At 52.6% G+C, this 16,339-nt stretch overlaps 1 protein-coding gene across 2 annotated transcripts; it reads left to right on the top strand.

Annotated features, from left to right (window-relative positions):
* The first annotated feature begins 110 nt into the window (after positions 1-110).
* On the top strand, positions 111-14,790 carry NQO2 (N-ribosyldihydronicotinamide:quinone dehydrogenase 2). 2 transcript variants are annotated; one of them, XM_082346043.1, is made up of 8 exons: positions 111-265; positions 1,482-1,625; positions 3,155-3,319; positions 5,310-5,351; positions 9,618-9,748; positions 11,891-12,004; positions 12,896-12,997; positions 14,559-14,790. In XM_082346043.1, exons 2-8 carry the CDS (start codon positions 1,619-1,621, stop codon positions 14,733-14,735), a joined length of 738 nt encoding a protein of 245 aa, XP_082202169.1. In that variant the 5' UTR covers positions 111-265; positions 1,482-1,618; the 3' UTR covers positions 14,736-14,790. The 2 variants fall into 2 exon arrangements, with proteins under 2 accessions (XP_082202169.1, XP_082202170.1); XM_082346044.1 differs by lacking the exon at positions 5,310-5,351.
* Positions 14,791-16,339: the final 1,549 nt, after the last annotated feature.

Genomic DNA, 16,339 nt, shown 5'->3' with positions numbered 1-16,339 from the left:
GGGCTGCGCTCTGGGGCGGGGCGGGGGCGGGGCCGGGTCTAGGGCGAGGCGGGGCGGTGTTCGTGGTTGGGGGAGTGGGCGTGGCCAGGACTGCGCTCGGGGCGGGGCCCCGCTGGCTGACTCCCCGCGTCCGCCCCGCAAAGCGCGTCAGCGCGCCGACGTCTGCGAGTGCGTGGCCCGCGGGGCCAGAACGTGGTGTGGACGTCGGACGTTCTTGTGGAGGGAGTCCGCGTCTTGCCCTCGTTCTGGGCGCGCGCTGGCTGCGGTGAGTGTCGTCGCCCGCGGGGGGCGGGCTTGGGGACCCTTCCCAGGGCGAGGGTGTCCGCGGGTTCCCACTTCCCGCGTGCCCGAGGCTCCTCTTCTGCAAGTACGAGGCTGGGGCACAGGGTGAGCAGGCCCTTCGCTGCCCTCAGCCGCTGCCCTCCGCCCTGGACTCGGGCTGCGCTGACCCCAGCTGCAGACGGGAAGCGGGCAGCCCGGGGTCAGCGAGTGGGCGTCGCGGTGACCCGGCCTGGGCCCGCGGGCCGCCGAGTTCCGGCTCGACCTCTGCCCCGCGTACCGTCCGGTCTGTACCAGGCCCTGGAACTCAGCTTCTTTAACTTTAGTCCCTGAGATTCTCAGCCAGAGAAATTCGAAAAGAGAAACGTGTACTCGGTGTATGCTTCTTGCAGGGCTATGTGTAGTTATAGGGGGGATGGAAAGAACCCAAGTGTAGGAAGAGAGAAACGGTCGCGGAGATTAGGACGAAGTAATGTACATCAAACTATCAGCCCATTTGATGTGATATATAGAGTTTAACCACCACATGGCTCTTTTTTCCTGTTGACCTGGTAAGTGTATAATTTCCGAGGAAGGGGTAGGTACCCTTGCTGTGCAGGGGCAGTAGGTAGGGGAGGTCAGTGGGGGAAGTGTTGGGCAAGTAGACGACTTCTTGGGCCTCAGTTTCTTATTCTGTACAACTAGGAGAATTTACCACAGCGGGAGTCAGAAACTCAGTGGTCTCCAGTGGCCCGGCGGGTGATGTAAATAGGTAAACTGGGCCCAGCAAAGCAAGAGGGGAATGCATGCCCTACTGTAGGCATTCAAATTAAATGGTTTTTAAGCAAACCAAAATGTCTTTGGGCCCTGACCCTAGGGATCGCAGGACGAGGTGTCCCTGAATCTGGAGTGACACTGATGATCTGTCCGAGGTGATCAGGTCCCATCACTCTCCTGCATAACGTGCTCCAGCAGCTTTCTGTTAGGCTCAGGATAAAGTCTTTGCCCCTGTCCTGCAGACCCACCCATCTCTTGGACTGAATCTGCCACCATCCAGCGCTCTGTTTTAACCCCAGGTGCATGAAGCAGGCGTCCTTGAACACCTGGCCGCTCCCACTGCCTGCCTTACCCTCGCTCTTCCCTCTGCCTGAACCTGTCTGTGGCTGTACCTCGACCTCCCCACCACTCTCCCCCCGTCCCTCAGTGTTTGTTTTCTCTTCTAGATTGTTGGGGTCACCGAGGAGAGTGATTGCGCCTGAGAGCCCAGGGCCCACCACTCCCAGTCCTTCCGTGCCCAGGGTTAACCGCAGACCCTCCTCTTGGCAGCGTCCAGAGAGAAAAATACCCATCTTCCTAGAATATGGCAGGTGACTATTAGCCATGGGGGAGTTAAGCTTTTTTAAAATAAAATTTTAGTTAGAAATTGAATACCTTGTTATGAAAACTCCAGACAGCACTGAAGCGTATAAAACTTGTTTATAATGTGCACTGCTGTCTGGAATTCTCTCATTTTGTGTTTTCTTACTGGTCTTATTGTCCATTTCAGCCCCATCAAAATCTAATACTTATGCTGTCTTTGCTTTGTCTCCAGCCTCTGGGATGACCACCAGGACATAGTAGGTGCTCAATAAATAGATACTGAGTGAATGAGCCCCAAGAGTCACGATGGTTAAAGATTCAGCACGACTCACACACATCCCATTCTGTGACATCTTTTTTTTTCAACAAAAGATGAAAATCCTTTCATTTCAGAACATAAACATTCACGTTATTTTACACATTGCGTCATCCGTTAGGGTTTCTCAGCCTCGGCACTGCTGACCTTTGGGGCTAGATAGCCCTGTGTTTTGGGACCTGTCTGTATTTGTAGGATGTTTAGCAGCAGCCTTGGGCTCTGTCTCCTGTATGCCAGCCGTGCCTCCCTCTGGAAGTGACAGCCAGAAACGTCTCCAGACCTCGTGAAATATCCCCTGGGAGGCAGCGCTCTCCCCAGTTCATGTGTATCCTTTTTCCTATTAAGCCCCCAAGTAGAGTTCCTTTATAACAAATGAGTCTGAGGGGTTAAAATAAAACTGTTAATCATTAATTTCACTTGTGGGGTTCAACCTTTACACTCAGCTGAATGCCCCAAAGCTGTTTGCTTCCAACTGACGTTTATATTTTCTCCTTAAGGGCCTAAACAGAATAATATAAATCAAGCGTTTAAACATTTTGGTCTCAGATGTTCCCAGGGAAGATTTAAACAAATCCCCACAGCTGCCTTCTGGAAGAAATCGGTACCTAACCTCACAGAATCTTCTGAACGAGGACAGTACTGCTTCAGAGGCTGTTGGTGTTAGTGACACAGCCAGGCCCTGTAACGCTGGTCTTCTTAGAGCCTCTTGCCCTCGGCCTCGCCCCCAAAAGCGGGACTTGATGCAGGCCCTGCCTCTCCCGTGGGACTAGGGATCTGATTTTTGATGTCTTAAGTGTCAGTTTTTGGTGGAGGGGAAGGAAGCAGAGCTGTGTGTCAGTGGCTGATGCCTTCCGACAAAGGGTTAGCACAAAAGATTAGTCACGGTAGTTTCTTACGATATTAGGCAACACGGCTAAAACTTACGGAGGATAAAACAGATTGGGCTTTTAAGGAACTCAGTTGTGTTACTCTTGAGGAATTGTAACTTTACTCGTGTATTTGTGTGTTAGTAATCTCAAGTAATGATGAACTATGACATAATTAGATTTTTTAAAAAATGCTCATTGTTTTAAAACTGTCACCCATAAAAAGGGTTGGTCTTTCTTACTTAGCTTCAACCATGGTGATGCACCTACGTGTTTCATTGTCATTTTAGTCCTTGTTGAATTTTGACAAAGAGGAATTATTCTTCAAGAGAAATGGTTTCTTGTCCGGATTTAGGTAAGAAAGTGCTCATCGTCTACGCGCACCAAGAGCCCAGGTCTTTCAACGGGTCCTTGAAGGACATGGCGGTGGCTGAACTGAGCCGGCAGGGCTGCACCGTCACCGTTTCTGATCTCTATGCCATGGACTTTGAGCCGAGGGCCACAAGGAAAGATATCACCGGTGAGTCATGGAATAAATGCTCTGGTTTTTTAAACTTTCTTCTTTGTGTGTGTCTTTTTACTGAGGTATAATTGACATAACGTTGTATTCGTTTCAGGTGTATAACATAAGGATGCGATGTTGGTATACATTGCAAAATGATGACAAGTCCAGTTAACATTCGTCACCGCACATAGTTTCACTTTTTTCCCCTCTTGGTGAGAACTTTCAAGATCCACTCTTTCAAATGTGCAGCAGTCTTAACTGTAGTCACCATGCTGTGTGTGACATCCCCGTGACTTAGTCATTTATAACTGAAAGTTTGTTCTTCCGGCCCTCATTACCTGTATTACCCACCCCCTCCAGCCCCTGCCCCTGCCCCAGGCAGCGACCAATCTGTTTTCTGTATTCATGAGCTCAGTTATTTTTTTGTTTTGTTTTTTAAGATTCCGCATGTAAGTGAGATCATACAGTATTTGTCTTTTTCTGCCTGACTTATTTCACTTAGCATGATACCCTCCAAGTCCATCCACGTTGCTGCAAATGGCAAGGTTTCTTTCTTTGTGGCTGAATGATATTCCATTATGTTTATATATCACCTTTTCTTCATCCATTGATGGGCATTTCGGTTGTTTTCGTATTTTGGCTGTTGTGAATAATGCTTCAGTGAACATAGGGGTGCAGATATCTTTTTGAGTTACTGTGTTCCTTTTCTCTGGGTAAATACCCAGAAGTGGGATTGCTGGGTAGTAGCTCTATTCTTAATTTTGGGGAGGAAACCTCCACACGGTTCTCCATAGTGGCTGCACTTTACATTCTCACCAGCAGTGCACGAGGGTTCCCTCTTCTCCACGTCGTCACCCGCACTTGTTGTCTCTTGTCTTTTTGATGATGGCCATTCTGACCGGTGTGAAGTGATATCTCACTGTGGTTTTGATTTGCATCCCTGATGATTAGTGATGTTGAGCATCTTTTCACATGCCTGTTGGCCATCTGTGTGTTTTCTTCGGAAAGATGTCTGTTCAGATCCTCTGCCCATTTTTAAATCAGATTGTTTGGGGGATTTTGCCTTCTTTGTAATTTTTTTAAAAAGTTTGAAAACAAAAAAAGTTTGAAAACAAAGCTTATCATTGCACATGATGGAGAGTTCTCAAGTCAAAAAGGTGTCAGTGCAAGTTCTTTCCCCCGTCCCCAGCCACCTGGTTTCTCTGCCCCCAAGGAAACCAGTGTCACCCGTTACCTGTGCATCTTTCTGGAGTGAGTCTGCGCTATCTCTTGATGTACCTAAAGCAATTAAGGGCATAGCCTCCATTTTCCCTCCGCTTTTTTTTTTTTTTTTAAGGTTTGCATTTTTTTTTTTTAAATTTATTTATTTATGGTTGCGTTGGGTCTTCGTTTCTGTGTAAGGGCTTTCTCTAGTTGCGGTAAGTGGGGGCCACTCTTCATCGCAGTGCGCGGGCCTCTCACTATCGCGGCCTCTCTTGCTGCGGAGCACAGGCTCCAGACGCGCAGGCTCAGTAATTATGGCTCACGGGCCCAGTTGCTCCGTGGCATGTGGGATCTTCCCAGACCAGGGCTCGAACCCGTGTCCCCTGCATTGGCAGGCAGACTCTCAACCACTGCGCCACCAGGGAAGCCCTTCCCTCCGCTTTTTAAAAAATGGGGACATATTACATATGTTGTTTTGCATGTTGCTTTTTTTCTGCTGCGAAGTCCCCCATTGTATGGAGGAGCCATGGTTTAAGTAGCTGCCACTAATGGGCATTTTTGGTTGTTTCTCACTTTTGCTACGATAACAGAGCTGCAGTGTGCAGTCGTGGCCATATGTGTTTTCCTGTCTGTGCAGGTATATCTAGGATGGAGTTGCTGATCAGAGGGAATGTGCGTTTTGAATTTTCGTAGATAATATCAAACTGCTTTCTGTAGGTGCTGTGCCAGTTTACCCCCAGCAGTGTTTGCAAGTGCTCGTTTCCTCATTTTACCAATTTTTTGATAATTGCCAATCTGACAGGTGGAAAAATGGTCCCTGAGTACACAGTTTTGTATATGAATTGTAAATATATTTTTACCTATTTTTTTTTTTTTTTAGTTGTGACTTTACTGTGGTGGCTTTTTTCATGCAGAATTTCATTTACTTTTGCTTAGTTGGCTTTTGACCTGTGTGTTTTGTGTCGTGTAAACTCTAAGCTTATTTTTTAAAGGTGTTATAGTTTCTTCTGGTATTTGACAGGCTCCACTTTTTAGAGTTAAGTACGTTCTCTATTCAGAGTTTACTTTGGTGTATGATGTGAGGTGTGGGTCGTTTCTCCCAAGTACTTACCCAGCTCGCTCATCACCATTTGTTACATGATCCAGCTATTTGCCCCAATTTAAAATGCCACCTTCATTGTGATCTGAATTCCCACATATGTTTTATTCTCTTCTAAACTTTGTATTCTGGTTTTGTTTTCCTATCCATGACTCAGTACCACATGGCTTTAATTATTTTGGCAAATAATTTATTTAATATCTGATAGAGTTAGGTCACCCTCATTTGTCTTATTTTCTATTTTTTTTCTGACTAGTTTTACTTTTCCATAAAATCTTTTGAATTAGCTTTCCAGATTGTCGACTGAAAAAAAAATGCACAACGTGAGAGTTGTGAGTTAAGTTTCATTTGGGGCAAAATGAGGACTCTAGCCCAGGAGACAGCCTCTCAGAGAGCTCTGAGGAACTGCTCCGAAGAGGTGAGGGGGGAAGTCAGGATATGTGTGATTTTGGTGAAGCGGGTACGTGCAGTTGAGCACACAGTTTGGCAGAAGGTTGCTGCTGGTCACGAGGAGCACATGTCTCCGTTAGTGATGGTAGTGCTTTTCTAGATACGAAGAGGTGCAAGAATTGGGCTCATAAAATCTTCTCCTGGAAAGATCTAAATCTCTGAAGGCCTGTTCTGCCAGTTTTTCCGGGAGCACAGGGCGCCTCATTCCTGATCTCCACCCTGAACTCCTTTCAGGGCGTGTTGAAGGTCAACGGTCACAGCAGTTTGTGACTTAATCCTTGTAGAGGCAGATGGCAAGTGCCAGCCTTTGGGTGGCAAGATTCAAAAGGTAACAGATGATCTTTTTATTGAGGTCCCATTAAGTTTACAGATGACTCAGCCTCGTAAAGTTCTTTCTGTCCCCGTGACAGGCGTGGCTCCTCATTTGCTCATGTGCTCTTGCAACCTTCCAGGTCTGTTTACGAGTTTTCTTCATGCAGCTCTCACATAATTCTTACTAACTGGGTTTTGTTCCTCTGTGTCAGCAGTCCCCAGCCTTTATGGCACCAGGGATGGGTTTCGTGGAAGACAGTTTCTCCATGGACTGGGGCGAGGGATGGCTCAGGCGGTAATGCAAGCGATGGGGAGCGGCTGTAAATGCAGAGGAAGCTTCTCTCGCTGGCCCGCCGCTCACCTCCTGCTGTGCGGCCCGGTTCCTAACAGGCCGAGGACGGGTACCAGTCTGCGGCCGGGGGGTTGGGGTCCCCTGCTCTGTAGGGAGAGGACTAATCTGTGTGTGCGTGTATGTGGCTGCTACTAATTTTCCTACTGTTTGTAGTTTTCAGCTGATTCTCTGGGGCTTTCCTGATATACAGTCAGATCACCTGCAAATAATGATAATTTCACCTGTGGTTTTCCAGGAATTTTAATTTTAAATTAATTACCTTTAATTTCCTTCTGTTTGCTGTTGGGTTAACAAGATCCCCAGATTTAGTATTCAGTGCTGATGGTAATAGCTGACATCCTTGTCTCTTCTTGTCTTCCCTTCTTTTTTTTTAAATTTATTTATTTTATTGATTTATTTTTTTGGCTGCGTTGGGTCTTTGTTGCTGCGCGTGGGCTTTCTCTAGTTGTGGCAAGCAGGGGCTACTCTTGGTCGCGGTGCGCGGGCTTCTCACTGCAGTGGCTTCTCTTGTTGCGGAGCACGGGCTCTAGGCGTGCAGGCTTCTGTAGTTGCAGTGCGCAGGCTCAGTAGTTGTGGCTCGCAGGCTCTAGAGCGCAGGGTCAGTAGTTGTGGTGCACGGGCTTACTTGCTCCGTGGCATTTGGGATCTTCCCGGACCAGGGCTCGAACCCGTGTCCCCTGCATTGGCAGGCAGATTCTCAACCACTGTGCCACCAGGGAAGCCCTTCCCTTTTTTTAAAAAAACAATATTTATTTATTTATTTATTTTGGCCGCGCGGGGTCTTAGTTGCGGCATGTGGGATCTAATTCCCTGACCAGGGATCGAACCCAGGCCCCCTGCATTGGGAGCATGGAGTCTTGCCCACTGGACCACCGGGGAGGTCCCTGTCTATTCCCTTTTAATAAACCAAATAATTCTTTTCACTGAGCCAATAGCAAAGCAGGGACTGGGGAGATAGAGAGTATCATGTGGAGGAGCCACTGGTTTTCAGTGAATCAAGTGACACAAGCTCTTTGTATAAAGTATCTTAAATGTGGTGAACAGGTGGGCAGAGGGTGAAAACAGCAAGCCCCTTCACACGCCCTCCTGGTCCTGCCTGGCCCCCAGGGACAAGCAGGCCGAACTTTGTGGTGTGGATCATTGTAGATCTTACTCCAAATATCAGCAAAGTGCATATCTGTGTAGAGCTTAGGAACTCTGTAGATACAGATGTAAGTGGGGATTTGCTTTATTCACTAGAGCTTTTGGGAGTCTTTTTAATGACTGCGTGGCACTTCATGGTACCTGCTATAACTTACCAGTTGCCCTGTTGACTTAGGCTTCCTCTGTCTCCAGCTTTCGTTTCAAGCTGTGGGTCAGTATGTTTCCATGGCTCTGGATTCCCTGTCTTACTAAGAAAGTCCTCTCCATACCCTCACTTATAAAAATATTCCCGTTTTCCCATGACATTTGGATACCTTTGCTTTGATACTTACTTTTTAATTTTATCTAGAACATACGTGGCCCATGCACATTTTATTGTCCGTGTACCATTATCAGAAGCACCCAGGGTCCTCTGTGGGCTCCACACCCGGTGGGCGGCAGCCTGCCTGAGACACGGGCTCTCCTGCTCAGGGTCTCTGGTCGGTACAGAACCTCATGCACAGAAGGGTCCCAACAGGTGCTTTGAATGAAAATGAACCCCGGGGAGGCTGAGGGAGGAAGCAGAGCCCTGGCACGTTCTCAGCTGTGGCTGCTGAAGGGCTGGCCTCTCCTTGGGCTCCTCTGCAGGCCGCGTGCTGCAGGGGCGGCACCTGGGCCTCCCGTCGTCCCCTCTGCTGCCATGTGGGACCCGTGGCCTTGAGCTCGGCCCTCAGCCTCCACCTCCTCTCTGGTCGGTCAGAATTAGCCAGCCTGTCGGGTTGTTACGAACATAGCATGGTGATGCTGCAGAGCCTGGCGTGGTACGTGGGGATCCTCAGCCACGGGCGACTGTTGTTAACACTGATCAGCGCGGCTGGGTGAAGCATGCTGCTTGAGGAGAACCCACTGAAGGCCTAGGTCAAAGTGTTAACTTGGCTTTCAGCCTAGTTATCGAGGGTTAGGGTCAGGGTCAGGGTCAGGGTCAGGGTCAGGTGCTGCAGGTTCCAGCCCGACCCCTCCCCCCCGCTGCTGCTGCCTGAGCCCCTCCCCTACCAGGCCTTCTCCTGAATCGCTGAGGCCACAGTGAGCTTTTCCAGAGCTGAATTGGAGCATTCACTATATACGTGGGGAGCAGCCCCCTGTGTGCAGGAGAAGCTTAAGCCCCTCGGCCGGGCTCACAAGCCCTGGTCCATTCCTGCAGTCACATCACCTGCGGGCCTCCCGGCCTCTCACCGCAGGTTCTTGGCTGTGCTCCCAGTGGCCCACTCCTGGGCTGGCCAAGTTTCCCCGTCTGCGTCTTCTGCCCAGAAGGTCCCCCGCTTCTCCAGGCTGCCTGAAACTCCTACTCCGTCATCAGAACCCTGTTCACCGACTCATCCCCAGGGTGCGCTCCTAACCCGCCCCCGCAGAGCTGGCTGTAGCGCTTGTTGCACACGCAGAGTGAGACCCCCTGCTTCTAGGCTGTGGGGTGTGAGGCCCGTCTGCCGTAACGTTACACCGAGCTGGCTGGGTGGTCGTGTTCTGTGTGTTATCGTGTGGTTACTCATCCACCTCTCCTACTGGACTTTGAGTCCCTTAGGGGAAGGTAAGGACGTAGCTTCCTCTCTTTGCGTCCACAGTCTGAGCCCAGGGCCTGGCGCGTGCTCAGGTCTCCGTGACTGCCCGGTGGCCTGCTGGGGGTGGGGAGGGACGTCCAGGCGGCAGTGGCGCTGGTGGGATTGGCGGGATGGGCCGCAGCTGCCCCCTGGGCGAGAACCCCTGTCCTGTTCTTCCAGGCGCCCTCTCCAGCCCCGACTTCTTCAGCTACGGTGTGGAAGCGTACGAGGCCTGCAAGAAGAGGTCTCTGACGAGCGACATAATCGCGGAGCAGAAAAAGGTTCAGGAGGCCGACCTAGTGATGTTTCAGGTTTGTTTCCCCTCGGATTATGGTAACGAGTTTGGTTTGTCCTGTGTGCAGAGTCTTTCCCGGTACTGAGTTCACGCTCCTGGCGGTGGTGCTACGATCTGCGCGCTTACTTCTGTCTCGTTGGGTCCGGAGACCCAGGGAGCCCATGCCCCCCGTTCAGATCCTGACCCCCACGTAAACAGCAGGGACTTCCCTTTAGCCTGTGGTCCCGAAACGTCCGACCCTGCAGAAGGTTCTGCCTTCGTTCTCTGGTCCCCAGCCCGGGAGGTGCGGGGCTGTGTGGAAACCAGGTTTGTCTGCGTGGGTGTTTGTCAGCGTGCTTTGGGCCAGATGCAGCTGCTGCCTTAAGTGTCCCGGTCGTCGGGAGGAGGACCATGTCCCCCAAGCCCCGTGGGCGGCCTCGCCCCCCACCCTCGCCCGGGGCTCACTCACCTTCCCAGGCAGGCTTCACTGCACGAGAGCTGCCCAGGACGCCGCGGCCACGGCCACGGCCACGGCCAGCCAGGCGGGCGTCATGGCCGCAGAGTAAATGTACTTTTGGGGAATCGTTGGGTGGATAGAAATCCAAGTCAGGCCAGGAGAGAAGGGGATTTATCGTAAGGGCCCTGATCGCTTGGGTCCCCGGAACCCGAGGACAGGCCGTGGCGGGCTTCAGGGCCGTGGCACGGGGTGTGGGTGTCTGCTCCCTTCCCCATGGCAGCTGCTCCTCTCCGATCTGGCTGCTCTGCCTCTGCCCCACACCACTAGATCCAGCCTCCCAGGAAGGGATCTCCTGGGTCCACATCGTCTCTGTTTTCCAACCTGCTGAGGGGCGGGGCGGGGGCGGGAGAACAGGACCACCCTTGCGGTGGGCGCAGAGCCGGTTTCCAGACACAGCGCAGAAACGCCCCATAGACTACACCTGTGCACGCGGAAGCGGCAGCCCTGCGTCTGCCCGCCCCGCTTCCCCGCGACCTTGACTCCGGGTCTGGTCCAAGTGCGGACCTTCTTCCATCCTCCTTACACCTGAGTGCCCGCGGTTTACCACCGGCACGCTGGTAGTCACGCAGGGCCATGCAGCCGTGTGACGATGGCCCAGCAGTCCGGCCCCTGGTCCGAGCAGAACCCCACGCAGCTCTGTCTCCCCTCCGCTGCGGGCTCCCGGCTGAGCACACGGAGCCCGAGGCTCCCTCCTCCCCCTCCTCCCCCTCCTCCCCTTCCTCCTCCCCTGTAACTGGAAGGTGAACACCAGCCAAGGCCTGTTCCCTCTGTGCGAGTCTTTCTTTATTCCTGCCTCTTTTCACCTGTCTTCTCCCCATCCCCACCCCTTTTCCCCATACTCTGCCCAGAGCCTCTGCATGTATGTTTATTTTTTTTTGCTCAACACTAATAAAAATGTCATTCACCACGACCACTGCTACTGTGACCATAGCTCACCACTCACTGAGCATTTACCCTGTTCTGGGCACCGTGATGTGTCATTGACACTCACCACAGTGCTGTGAGTGATTTGCAAATCAGGCTAAGGAGGCCCAGAGAGGTTAAGTAACTTGACAACGTCACACAGCAGTAGGTTGTGGAGCTGGGATTTCAGTGCCAAGTCCTGAGTTAGATTTATAGTGAAAGCACGTGAAACACGGGCTTCCTCCTAGCTTTGGTAACAGGTTATTGCATGTGTTCATCTCTTTTCACTGACGATATTGTTGGATATGGTGTTAGGGCTTCTGTGGGGACCGGAGTGGACTCCAGGGAGACCGTGCTGCTGGTGTGTGGAATCTGAGGAGCAGACTTCTCAGAACCTACCCCAGCCCGACTCCCAGATGCGTGTCTCACCCCCGGGCGGGGAAACGGGCAGACTCTTTCCCACACCCTCGCTCTGGCCCCGTGGCTGGGGCTCAGCACCTCCCGGCCCGCTCAGTCAGCGGCAAGCAGTCGGGGACCATCACGGGGGACGCAGCGCCAGCTGTGACAGCGACCAGCACGCTGTCGGCCCTGCCCGCCCCGCCGGCCGTCACCGCCACACCGCGCGCCTCAGAGAAGGGGGAGAAGCCTCCCCGTCGTGTTGCGGACACCTGCCTGCCGGGCCCGGGGAGGAGGCTTCCCCGAACGCCAGGCAGGGAGCGCGGAAGCGGCTCCAGCGCTCCCTGCCTGCCCCTCCCGCAGTTCCCGCTGTACTGGTTCAGCGTGCCGGCCGTCCTCAAGGGCTGGATGGACAGGGTGCTGTGCCAGGGCTTCGCCTTCGACCTCCCGGGCTTCTACGACGACGGCCTCCTCAAGGTACGGCCCGGTGAGGGGCGGCGTCCATCGGGGCTGGAGGGGGCGTCTCAGCAAGTCACTCCCGGTTTGCATCTTTTAACCAAACACTGAGCGCCAGCTGTGCGTAAGGCCCCGTGTGGTTCCATGGGCGAGAAAGCCTCGTTCCCGAGGCCGTGGGCTTTTCTTCCAGCAAGGGATACAGAGCGTCCACGCCCGTCTGCGTGCTCAGCCAGGGAGGCCTGGGCTGGCCTGGGGGCGGCGGCCGGGGGGCACCTGCTCCACGATGCGGGCTCATAGCTGGCCACGCGCCAGGTCACCTCTGAGCGTCACGTAACCGCCTTGAAAACAGGATAACGTCTCGCCCCCAGGGAAGAGGTAGCGGGGAACCTGGCAGATGCACGGGACGCGGTAGCTATGGATTTCCTACTAAAACAAATGACATTTTAAATTCTGAGATCCTCAGAAAATAAGTGCATATAAAGAAAACACTGAGTCATGAGATCCGTCTTGGACCGTGAAAAGATGCCACCCTTTGCTGAGTGGCCCCAGGAGCCGGGCACCGCGGGCGGTACCATTTGCCCTCCCAGCCGCTCTGAGGTCTGGCCTCGGCCTCATCCACTCCTCCCCTGCGTCCCTGAAGCCTGCTCTCCAGCAGCGCCGGGGCCTGGCGGCTCTGTGTGCGCCCCGTCCGTTCCTCTGGTTGTCCCCTGCTCTCTGCATTCGATGTAGCTGTCACCTGCAGCTGGGCTGGACGGAGATGGGAATGTGTGTCTTTCCATCGGGGAAGGGTGCAGGGGAGCTGGCCTCGGGTTTTCCCTCCCGGTCAGTATACACCTCTGGGCTGGAGTCGCAGTGGCCTTTGCTGCGCTGTCCTCTGGGGCCCCACCAGGGCGTGTGCTGTGTCCTCCGCAGGGTAAACTGGCCATCCTGTCCTTAACCACGGGCGGCACGGCCGACATGTACTGGAAAACTGGAGCCAGCGGAGACTTCCGATACTTCCTGTGGCCCCTCCAGGTACGCCACACCCCTCCCTGCCCCGCAGCTCCTCTGGTACAAAGGAGGTGTGACACAGGCCTGAAGGCCAGACCGTTGTGACTTCCCTGGGTACAGGAAGTGGCAGCCTCTGCCCTCTTTAATGATTTACTTGGCAGCACTGGAAAGGCTGGCCGATGAGGAAAACACGTGTTATCAGGACAGCTTCTGCCGTCGTTTGGGCAGAGGCCAGGCCAAACCTAGTTGGCTGGTGTGCTCTGGGGTACACAGGAGCCCCACGGTGGCCCGTGTGTGTCACGACTCGGGAGGGTAGAGCCATCCGCACTCTGGCTCTGCTTCCTGAGGCAGGATCGCCCGGAACCCTGGCAAGAGGCTCCCCGGCCCGCATCCGACAGCCTCGTGAGTGGGCACGTCTCCGTGGAGCCGGGGCTGGGCGCCTCGCCAGAGCCCACCCCCCTCCAGGAGCCCAGGACTCGGCTCCGGGCCGCGCTCCCAGGCGGACGCCGGGCTGCCTCTGCGCCCTGGGCCCGGGCTCGGCGAGGACGGCGGTCAGCGGAAGCGCCCTGGTGAGGGGCAGAGCCGAGGAAGGGAACTGGGGGCCCTGGGTCAGCCCCCATGTCCCATAGGGAACTCCTGGGAGACCCAGCGACCTGCGTGGAAGCTGCCCATCTAGGCTGTTAGGGATGTGTGTTGAGCTCGGAAGAGATCACGTAGTTAAGGGTTTGTGAGCTTTAAAAATGCAGGCGGTGGTGTGGGTCCCAGCCTCCCACCACCTGATGGGGCAGGCCTGGACAGGGTGTGGGTTTAGGGAAGGACTGCAGGCGGAGGACAGTGATATTTCTAGAAAAATGATCTCTGAAAGGAGACGGGGTAGTCATCCCGTGCAGTGCTGCTCAGCTACGGAAGCCCGAGCTCCCTCTGCAGAGGCCGCGGGGCCGCTTAGGTGCCGTGAGCCAGGCTTAAATTCCTGCTTTTAAAAAATCTTCACCTTTTTTTCAGTTTGCAGAAGTACATATCATAGAAAAAAATGAGATTATAAAATATAAAAATAGTCCCCTTAATTCCTCCCTTAAAAGTAATCACTTTCAATGATTTGATGTATTTCTTTACAGCCCATATATATTTTTAAATATATACTTTTAATGATTAGGCTTATCATGTTTATCTTTTTACATAAACAGTGTGCCACAAATACTGCTTCACGTTTCTTCTTGCTGTTTACATTTAATGCATGTCTTGAACAGCCTTCCATGGTGGCACATTGTAGCTAAAATAACCTCATTCTAGAATATTCCATCGCATGACTTGCCATAATTTGCCTAACCAGTCAAAACCGTAAACTTTAGTGTCTGACTCAACAGCAGAGATTAAAGATTAATGTCAGTTATCAGAGTAGAATTTGGAACTTGCCGCTGCCCAGCACTTTTCTCCTCCCTGGTAGCGGCCGTGTCCTGAGGTTCTGAAGCATTTCCGTTGTTTTCGGTTAACTGGTAGCATGAAAGGTGTTCTGTCCCCTTTGGTGACTGGACGGATGGCGTGTGCAGGGCGGCTTCTCATCGCTCTCCTTTCTTTGCGGCTGTAGCACGGCACGCTGCACTTCTGTGGATTTAAAGTCCTTGCCCCTCATATCAGTTTTGCTCCTGAATTTGCATCAGAAGAAGAAAGAAGGGGGATGGTGGCCTCCTGGGCGCAGAGGCTGAAGACCATCTGGAAGGAGGAGCCCATCCCCTGCTGGCCCCCCTGGTACTTCGGGCAGTGACCTCGGGGCCACGCTGGGAGGTGCTGGTGTGTGTAATAAACGATGGCTCGACAGAGCAGCAGGTGTGTGGGGTGATGTGACTGTGTCTCCAGGGTCCTGTAGGCCGACTCGCGGCTCCCGTCACCCGCTGCTTGTCCCGAATTCTCTCTTGACACATGTCCGTATTCTCCCAGGCTTTCTTTTCATTTGTAATATTTTTCCATCTCCCTGTCTTCAGCCTTCGCGGGTAGTGGTGTTTTTCTGTAGTTCTCCTGGCTTGGAACTGGATTTGTTAGGTTTGGTTTTGTTTTATGCCATAACTCAACTTGAATTTCTGTTTTCATAGAAAAGTGAAGTCTGTTCACAGCTCGTGTTTGAGTGCTCTGTTTGGACTTACTTCTTCCATCTTTTTTTTTTACTTGCATCCTGACTGTGAAGTTTTAATTGAGCAGCCACTTAACGTATTTTCACAATCCCTGCGTGCCCATTACAACGAGGTTTCCAAGCAGTAGTGAGAAGGCATCCTGTCAGTTTGTGCGAGCTCGGGGAACGTGACTGATGGTAACCTCAAGGTGTGGGCACGTGTAGGTGGAGTGTCTCCCCCAAAGCGGGTTTGAGGAATTAGATCCCTTCCCCCCACCCCCTCCCCCCATCGTCACGGTCATCGTCACTGCCCAGGACAGAGCAGCTGCCTGGGGTCAGGGCCCTTCTGCTCAGTATCCCAGCCCCGCTCCCATCAGACTGTCCCAGCTTCCCGCTGGATCCCCCTCGTCACACACCTTTCACCTTCCTCTCCCCCTCCCCCGCCCCTCCACCCCCCAGCATCTTCAGACGCTTTTCCGTCCTCATTTTCTTTCTCCTCTTTTTCACCTGATGTATCACCAGATAGTATTTCTTTTTGTTTTGTTTTTAATATTTACTTTTGGTTGCACCGGGTCTTAGTTGCAGTTTGCAGGCTCCTTAGTTGTGACCTGCGAACTCTTAGTTGCGGCATGCATGTGGGATCTAGTTCCCTGACCAGGGATCGAACCTGGGCTCCCTGCTTTGGGAGCATGGAGTCGTGTCCACTGTGCCACCAGGGAAGTCGCCACCAGATAGTATTTCATGTGCATCTTCTTCCTTTTCATCTGAACCTTCCCTCACTCAGAGCTGTTATCCTCAAATCAGCATCTGATCTTTCAGGGTCATTTCTTTCTGACTCCTTTTTGACGCCATTTTCTTCAAACTTTTTCAGAACAGTCCTCAGATTCTCTTTCTTCCATCTTCCTCAGACCCTTTTTGGGGCCGTCCTCCTCAGATTCCTTCTCAGGGTCACCTCCAGACTTCTTTCATAATCTTTTCTGAGACTCTCCTTTTTAGGTTCCCTCGAGACCATTCTCTTCAGACTTTTGGAACTGCCTTCTTCAGACTCTCTTGGGCCCTGTTCTTTTTCAGAAGCATCGTCTTCAAAATCTCTCCCGTCCTCTGTTCTTTCACATGTGTTTGATGTAAAGGTCCTTTAAATGCCATGTTTGTTGCAGCCCCTTGAGCCTTCTTCATCCCATATGTGCTGGGACGCTCAGGAAAGCCCTCACATACTGGACCCTGCGCTTTGAAGCAAAGATGGGATTTGAACACTGAATGCC

This window comes from Balaenoptera borealis (genome assembly GCF_965194805.1).
Source record: "Balaenoptera borealis genome assembly, chromosome: 12".
NCBI classification, from domain to species: domain Eukaryota; kingdom Metazoa; phylum Chordata; class Mammalia; order Artiodactyla; family Balaenopteridae; genus Balaenoptera; species Balaenoptera borealis.
The sequence above is the reverse complement of the archived record's forward strand: the minus strand, read 5'-3'. Positions and strand labels throughout refer to the sequence as shown.

Coding starts and splice junctions, on each gene's coding strand:
- NQO2 (XM_082346043.1), top strand. Junction 5,352..9,617: donor CACAGTTTTGTATATGAATT/GTAAATATATTT, acceptor CTGTTCTTCCAG/GCGCCCTCTCCAGCCCCGAC. Junction 12,998..14,558: donor ACTTCCTGTGGCCCCTCCAG/GTACGCCACACC, acceptor TTGCGGCTGTAG/CACGGCACGCTGCACTTCTG.